General features: G+C 29.0%; 1 protein-coding gene across 1 annotated transcript; it reads left to right on the forward strand.

Annotated features, from left to right (window-relative positions):
* The first annotated feature begins 7,885 nt into the window (after nucleotides 1-7,885).
* Nucleotides 7,886-9,193, forward strand: LOC112521053 (gibberellin-regulated protein 1-like). The gene is made up of 3 exons (XM_025129686.1): nucleotides 7,886-7,973; nucleotides 8,431-8,467; nucleotides 8,754-9,193. The coding sequence occupies exons 1-3, from the start codon at nucleotides 7,902-7,904 to the stop codon at nucleotides 8,933-8,935; spliced, it is 291 nt and encodes a 96-aa protein (XP_024985454.1). The 5' UTR covers nucleotides 7,886-7,901; the 3' UTR covers nucleotides 8,936-9,193.

Here is a 9,193-nt window from a genome sequence, read left to right on the forward strand (position 1 = left end):
GGCAAAAACTCTAAAATGTGGTTATTTTGTGGCAAAAGGTTGTGTAAAATGGTTAGTTTTATAAATTTTCCTATTAAATATTATATTTAATAAAATTGTTATCCATGATAATACTTCTTATGTATGGTCCTACTCGTTCTATACTATATAACAAATGTTTAGGGTGGTGTTTGGTTAGTTTGTGCTTGCTTTCAAATGTTAAAAGTACTTGAAGGTCTTAAGTTCAAATCCAAGAAGAAATTAAAATCCCCTTGTGGCTACGAAGGTTCAAATGCGGTGACTCCGAGCTATCTGTAAAACAGGTGGTCGTCCAGAGATTAGTTGGCTTGCATAACAGATTGAATATCTAGGTTAATAAAAACAATTGTATATTGAAAATTATATTCTCATTCAAATCAAATCACCGTTATTTATCTTTGAAAATAGAAAACATTTAAGTGGCCACCAACCAAGTCTATGATTTAGTTTTATATTTAACATACGCTATATTGTCTAAAAAATTGAATGTATCTCCATTTTTTAAATATAATTTCAAAATATAAATTTAATGATATATATATATATATATATATATAATATTTTAAAAATTATGTAATTTAAAAAGAGAATTAATTAAAATAGTCATTTTAAACATATGGTTTCATCTCTTAATCATTTCTCTTCCAAAATAATGAAAATCGTCATAGATCCGCAAATTGTGAAGAGACCAAAAAAAGAAGTTTTTAAATTAGATCCGTAATTATAGGAGACAAAATATGTAAATTTAGAAAAATACATCCGGTGTGACACCGGTAATAAACATTTTTGAATGTTTGGATAAACAATTTATACCGGTGTCAAACCGATAATAAGAAGTTTTTAAAGAATTTAAACTCATCTGATTTATGATACATTGATAAATGCTTTTGTAGAAAAATATAAATTATTTCAAATAAGCAATCTCAAACATCCCTTAATGTTATATTTGAATCTTACACGTGTTATTAATTTTTTTTCGATTTCATTTGATCAAATATTTTATATAATAAAACTTGTTTATAATAGGACAAAAACTATTAAATATTAAAAAAAATATATAAAAATGATTAAATGAGATAGAAGGAAAGTTTTGTACTTTTACGCTGTTACCCTTCTGGCTCCTACAACGACTCCTAGATACCCGCCAAAAGTGTGCGCCTCTTTCCATGCAACCCTTTTTTTTAATCATTATTATTAGAGTAAACTACAAACTTGGTCCATGTGGTTTATTGTTTGTAACACTTTTAGTCCTCACACTTTCGAAATTATGATATGCAAAAACGATTGGAGCTGGTCCTTGCCTCTAACGATCGTTAGAAGAATATGTTAAGTCAAGGGTAATTTAGTCTTTTCCACTTTTAAGATTTTTTTTTACTTTAAAAATAAAATCAATGACCAAATTTGTAGTTTACTCGTATTTTTCTGTAAAACATATATTATATTTAATGTGTATATTTATATGTATATGTATATAGGGTTAGGTTAAGGAATCTGTAGGTCATGCTGCTCCAACCATCCCTCGATCTTTCTTTGTAATCCTATTTAGGGGTGCTCAAAAACCCGATGAACCCGACCAACCCAACCCGAATTTAAAAAAAAAAACCCAACCCGAGGTAACCGGATGCATGATCGATAAAAAATTAGCCAACCCGACCTTATTGGGTTGGAATCGGGTCAGGCCCAAAAAAACCCGACCAACCCGACAACCCGATGAACCCGACCTTAACTTTAACTTTGAATTGTATATGACAATCATGACATGACCAACCTCAACGTCGTATTTTAAATGAAAGTTTTCTTTATTTTTATGTGATTTTACAATGTTTAAACACAACCCGATCAACCCGAACAGGTTGGGTTGGGTTGGGTTGAACTTTTGTTTGGGTTGGGTTGGGTTGAAAATTTTCAAACCGCCAACATTGAGTTGGGTTGTTAAAACGGCTCCAAACCAATCAACCCGGGCCGTGAACACCCCTAATCCTGTTGGTGCAACTGTAAGAGAACGAATCTGGCGATTTTACTTAATTTTACAGTTCAACATCTGCGATTGCAAAGAGATTGAGCAATTTACCTCCTCCGGTGACCCTTTTCTCTCACTGCCCTAAGAAGGGGTATGGGTTGCTTTCTGACCTAAACCCTTTGGTCTCTGCTGCTTGGAATTACTACTCCGACGACCAAGCTCTCGAAAATCGGCGCCCCAAAAGACCTACAACTCCCCCTTTTCCAATGAAAACTCCTCCCTTCGTTGGCCGTATCAGCTTCCCCACCATATTCATCTCCAACATCTTCTCTTGTACGACAACCCCTTTCCCTTTCACCAATGTAGCATAATCGATTTCTCACCACGTTAATCTCCAAAACCACATTTGCAACCCTCAACTTTATCGACATTTTTGTGTAAATCGTTAATCTTTTAAGTTGAATTTGGGTTTGTTTCAGATTCTCTCTATTCATATCGAATTTGTTTTAGATTTGAAGGCTTTGTTTCAGATTTGTAAGGTTCATATTATTGGTTTGAATTTGGGTTCTTCAATTAGGCTTTGCATTAAGGATCATAGATTGTTGGTTTTAGTTAAGGTTTTGATTGTCTTTGATTCTAAGATTTAGATTGGGATTTGGGTTTGAAATTGATTTCGATTTGAGGCATGTATGTTCTTACTCTTGGCCGGCAGGGGCGGACCTGTATGGGAGCATACGGTGGCACGTGCCACCATATTATTTCGCCTCCGAAGGGTAAAATTTTTAGGTTTGTTAACGGTGCTACCGTATCGTTTCGGAAGGTGCTACCGTATTTTTTATAAAATTCAAAGAATGGTGCTACCATATCATCATGAAGGTGGTGAGAAGAAGCAAGAAGACGCCGGAAAACCAGAGGATGCGGCGGCGGTGATGGAGATGAGGAAGAGAACCCCAATTCTACCCCACAACCAAGTTTGAATCATGTTAGTGTCATTTTCTTAGTCAAACGGTGGCATCGTTTGAAAAAAATCTCCTATATTTTTTTTCTTATGGTCAAGTGGTGCTACCGTTTAAAAAAATTTCTGGGTCCGTCCCTGTTGGCCGGAGAAGGCGACCGGTGACGGTAAAGTTCACCGGTGAATTTCATTTCAAATTTGTAGTTTACTCTTATTATTATTAGAGTAAACTACAAATTTGGTCCCTTTATCTTGTCGAAAACAACAATTTTCATCCCTTTAGTTATGAAATTACAAGATAAAAAAGGTCCAGATTTTATCCCTCCTAACAACCATTAAAAAATTCTACTAAATGAGGTGCATTTTCGTTTTTAACGATTTTTTGTCTTTTACCCAATCAAAAACTATAGAACCGCAATCATAAAATCGATTTTGATCGAGTCAAAGACAAAACAAATCGATAAAAGAAAAGAAATGCCTCTAATCCGACAGAATTTTTTAACAGCCGTTAGAAAAAGGGAACACGTTTGGACATTTTTGAAAATCACAATGGTCATCTTGTAGTTTGCTCTTATTATTATGTCGACAAACATTTAAATCCATGTATGCATCATTCATCCAAATTATTCAAACTTTGAAATGCGTTAAATAATTTTATAATCGGTTTTTTATTTTTGGAGATCATAACTGTTCGAACCAACGTACGTGCACTTTGATTAATCGAATAGAACCAAGATGATATGAATCTAGAAAGTTTTCAATGGTATTGAGAAGACTCAAATAAGACGTATGATCCTGTTCTATGTCAAACTTCTCTCGTTTATATATAGCCACAAAAGGATTAAATCCAGAAATGGTATCATCATGCCTTTTCATAAACCGAAGGGTTAACAGATGGAAAACTAAAATGTTGTATAGTACACATCTTTTATCTCCAACCCCTTCTGTTGGATGAATTCTTTTTATAAAATTCCGATTTTTCGTTTCATATTTCTGTCCTTTTTGCCTCATATTATCGTCACAACATATCTTGCATCATTTAAAACCTTAGATAAAGATTTATTCAAGGACTAAACCATTCAAATTCATGATTCAAGGACCAAATATGCAAATTAACCAACAAAACCCTCAAGACCATTAATGCAATCAATACAAGTAAATAAAACAATACTAGAAGGATACTCGCGCAATGCAGCAAGATATATCTCGATTTTAATGTTTCGTTTTATTACGTCTCTGTAAATGTTTTAATACGGTGTTTATGTGGTTTTGAGAAAGAGATAATGTTTTTACTTTTAAATAAAATATAAATTGGAAGATATCATAAAATTTCAAAAATAAATATATCAATATTAATATCAAATTAACTATTTAAAGTTCTTGTTTTTTTTGTAATTTTTTTAATTTAATTTTTTATTATAATTTAATTTAGATTTAATAACGAAATAATTTATTTTTGATTCAATAATATATTTTTAGAAGGATAATAATTAATTTTTTTATTAAAACTCAATGATTATCCTAATTAGATTTTATATTTTTATATTTATAATAAAATGTTTATCTTGTATTTGATTATGCTTATTTATAGTTAGTTATACAAATTCAAGTATGAAGCTTTAATAAGTTGTCCTTATGCATAGTTTACTTGTAATCTTAAATTTTAAGTAAAATGCATCATTAAACAATACTTCATATATAAAAAATGGTTTTTAAGAATTTTTGTCAAATGCTTTATAATATAATATAGATTAACTTATCCTAAGTTCATAATTGACATATATACACTTTGTTATATAATATGAGTTGAAGCCATTATTGATTTATTTCTTTAATAACATTTATCCATTTAAAATTGAACTTCAATAAAATACAATTTGGTGCATGGATATGCTAAATTCCAAAAGTGGACCCAATTGGCTGGATTTTATTATGCCATGCACAACATTTTCCATTATTTATTTATTTATTTTGGGATGATCTTTTGTGGATGGGAGCAATTCGACGTATTTATGATAACTAAAAGGGTATTCGCGTAATATAACGAGATATATCTTGATTTTAATATTAATTTTATTATTTATTTCAATCGATGTTATAATATGGTCTTATATGATTTTGAAAAAACGATGATGTTTTTATTTTTGAATAAAATATAAATTTAAAGATATCATAAAATTTTAATAAATTATATCGATATTAGTGTCAAATTAATTATTTAAAATTTCTCATTTTTTGTGTAATTTTATAACTATAATTTAATTTAAGTTTAATAATATATTTTTGGTTTAATAATATAACATTTTATAAAAATAATAATTCAGTATTCTGTTAGAACTTAACGATTATCCAAATTATATTTTAGATTTTTTATATTTAAAATGCGATGTTTATCATGTATTTGATTATGTTTATCTGCAGTTAGTTACACCAATTCAGATATATATAGAGCTTTAATAAGTTGTATATACGTACAATCTACTTGTAATCTTGAGTTTTAAGTAATATGTATTAATAAACAGTACTTTACACATAAAAAGTGGTTTTTAAAATTTTTTGTCAAATGCTTTATAATATAGTATATATTTATTAAATAAAAAAAATCATTGTGTGTTTATAATTTTCGTCTTTAAAATTAGCAATGCATCTCCAGAAAAGTCGATACAGACATTTAGGTTTGGAAAGGTGGTATGATCTTCATCTATTTCTTGTTGGCTGAATGACTTTCTAACTTGTGGTTGCAAATTAACCGTCGACTTGATCAAAATCGTAAACTATTTTAGATAAACTAGAAGGGTACTCACACAATGCATTGAAATGTATCTTGATTTTAATGTTTTGTTTTATTTCTTTCTTTGTCTCAGTCGATGTTATAATAGGTTTTATGTGGTTTTGAGCAAACGATAATGTTTTTATTTTTGAATAAAATATAAATATGAAAATATCATAAAAAATTGAAAAAAAAAATATTGGTATTAGTATCAAACTGACTTTTTAAATTTCTCCTTTTTATGTATTTATTTATTTAATTTATTTATTTTTGGTTTAATAATATAATTTTTTATAAAGATAATAATTATATATTTTATTAGAAGTCAATGACTATCTTAATTGTATTTTAGATTTTTTACATTTAAAATGAGATGATTATTTTTTATTTGATTATGTTTATCCGCACTTAGTTACACGAATTCAAACATGAAGCTTTAATAAGTTGTACTTATGCACAACTTACTTACAATTTACTTGTAATCTTGAATTTTAAGTAATATGCATCAATAAACAATATTTCATGCATGAAAAATGATTTTTAAGAGTTTTTGTCAAATGCTTTATAATATAATATAGATTTTTACGCATTTACATTTTCTTGATGCAAATTTATTTAGTTTTATAAAAAGTAATATTAATTTGAATGAAAGCGTTTTCTTTAAAAAATAAGTATAACGCGGATATTTACATATGTTTTATTATAATTGGAAGGAGACTCGCATACCATAGCGAGATACATCTCAATATCATAAAGATTTAAAATAAAATATATTGTTTTTGTATAATTTATTTAATTTAATTTCTTTATTAAAATTTAAATTAGGTTCAATAACAAATTAATTTATTTTTGTTTAATAATATAATTTTTATAAATATAATAATTAAATATTTCGTTGGAATTTAATGATTATCCTAATTATTTTTTATATTTAAAATAAAATGTTTATCCTTAATTTGATTATGTATATCTATAGTTACACAAATTCAAACATGAAACTTTACTAAACTGTACCCACACACAGTTTACTTGTAATATTGAATTTTAAGTAATATGTATCAATAAGCAATATTTCATGCATAAAAAATGGTTTTTAAGAGTTTTTGTTAAATGTTTTATAATATAGTATAGATTATTAAATAATAATAATAAATATTTAAAATAACATCTATGTATTTATTGTGTAGGTAGCTAGTGAAATTCATCTAGATGATTTGAAAATTCCGTATCAAATAAGTTCATGTTATTATGTTCAATGAATTACAAGAAATATATCAACAAAATTAATTTTCATTTTGAGTATTTTTAAAAAGTGGTGTCTGATTGATTTGAGTTTGGCTCCAAATGTCAAAAGTACCAGAAGGTCTCAAGTTCAAATCTAAGGAGTAATAAAAAACTCCATTGTGGCCACGGAGGTTCAAATGCGAAGACTCCGAGCTATCTGCAAAACAGGTGGTCGTCCTGGGATTAGTCGGCTCGCATAGCGGGTTGGATATCCAGGTTAATAAAAAAAATCCAAAGGGTATTTTATTTATTTATTTATTTATATTTTTATTTAATTGTTTTATGTTACCACACAATACGAACGGGCAAGAAGAAAAGAAAAGGAATAGCAATAATAGTTGTCAAAATGTTGACAACTAAAAAGCATCCATTTTATGGATTCCATCATAGAAAGCAATTGTACTCATCATATGTGGCTTCTAACCTAACCAAAATATTTATTATAAAACATTTTTTTATCTGATTTGTTAGATTATCTGATATTTCATTACATATATTTATCGTAAACTTGCAGAATCTGTTAAAAAAAGTTCTATCAAATACTTCATTAGAACAGTTGTAAACATCCCAACAAGCCAATTTTGTTGTAACGTAACTGTATATTAATCGAAAAACAAGAAACTGATAAATGAACTACCATCGTTCACAAAACTGGCCGAAGTTCTCGTGTTCTTCTAGTAATAAAGAGAAAAGGATAACACGCATTGCCATCAAAGCAGCTAAGGTTGTAGCTAGCTTAATACCGTTTGAGTTAAATGTCTATTACTATGAGCCTAAAAAGTGTCATTGTCCTTTAAATATAATAAATGGTTTTATTTCTGTAAATGGTTTTTTGTAATTATTATCGGTTATCTTTCTTTGTCTATAAATGGGAAGCTAGTCTCCAACCTTAGACACCAACCAAAATCACAACCATGGCCATTTCCAAGCCTTTTCTTGCTCTTGTTCTTCTCTCCATGCTTCTTCTCGTTCAAGCTACTGAACTGGTATTCTTCCTCTCTTTCTTTATGTATTTCGATTACAGTAATTTATCGTGTTGTTTTTCATTGATTTACTCCGGTTCTTGATTCCACTTGCATGATGTTTGCTTTCTGTATGTACATGAAGGAGAGTTCATGAAATGGTTTTTAACAAGATGACATGATACAATCATTGTAAGAAGTATTTTCAAACACGTACACGGTGAAAACCATGTTGGGTGTTTAATCTTGTATGGGAATCAAAACCCTATGCAACCGGAGTAAAATGAATGGTTATGATATTTAAATATATTGTTACACAGTTGGGATTTATTTAAAATAACTTATAGATATGAATTTTATGTGCTACAATTGTATGTTTTTCGGTAAATCATCTAAAGTATGTTGATGATGAACATATATTATATGGTTATATATATTTATATATATATACATGTTCTTATACTTGATTTCTATTTCACAGGTGGATGGAAGTGATCGAAAGCATGGCTTTAAAATCAGTACGTAGCGTTATTCTTTTCATTTATAAGTTTTTTTTTTCAATATTATACGTAACTAGCACATCTTTGATAAATACAACAAAGTATGGTTTAGTTTATATTTAATGTAACGGATATTTCTCTCAATCGACATAACAAAGTTTCGAAAAATTTCGTTTTGTACCATTTTGACTGGTAAAATCTACTGATTTTTTTAAATTTTTTGACCTATAATCAAATTTAAAGTGGTGAGCATTAAGTTCTTATAGAAAGATCTTAAATTAATAATAATTTTGAAATTATGCAGATTGTGGAGCAGCTTGTAAGGCCAGGTGTCGGTTGTCATCGAGGCCAAACTTGTGCCACAGGGCATGTGGGACTTGTTGTGCCCGTTGCAGCTGCGTGCCACCGGGGACTTCCGGTAACCAGAAGGTTTGCCCTTGTTACTACAACATGACTACCCATGGTGGCAAAAGAAAGTGTCCTTGAAGCTTTGAAGACTTGTACCTTGTGCAACTTTGATGTGATACCTTCATTACACACACATACATATATGTATTGTATTATATATTTTCATGGGGTTTTTTTGTTTGTCTAAAGAGTGTTTGTTCTTTGATTTTATGAATCATTGATGTTTAATAAGTCAAATTCAATATAATTGTGTTGTAATAATTATATTTTGTACAATAAAAGTTGTATAATAAACCGAATTTGATGTAATTACACTTTGGATGTGTTCATTTTGGA

This window comes from Cynara cardunculus (assembly GCF_001531365.2).
Source record: "Cynara cardunculus var. scolymus isolate 2C chromosome LG 1, CcrdV1, whole genome shotgun sequence".
Taxonomy (NCBI): domain Eukaryota; kingdom Viridiplantae; phylum Streptophyta; class Magnoliopsida; order Asterales; family Asteraceae; genus Cynara; species Cynara cardunculus.

Coding starts and splice junctions, on each gene's coding strand:
- LOC112521053 (XM_025129686.1), top strand. CDS start 7,902: ATGGCCATTTCCAAGCCTTTTCTTGCTCTTGTTCTTCTCTCCATGCTT. Junction 7,974..8,430: donor TCGTTCAAGCTACTGAACTG/GTATTCTTCCTC, acceptor TCTATTTCACAG/GTGGATGGAAGTGATCGAAA. Junction 8,468..8,753: donor AAAGCATGGCTTTAAAATCA/GTACGTAGCGTT, acceptor GAAATTATGCAG/ATTGTGGAGCAGCTTGTAAG.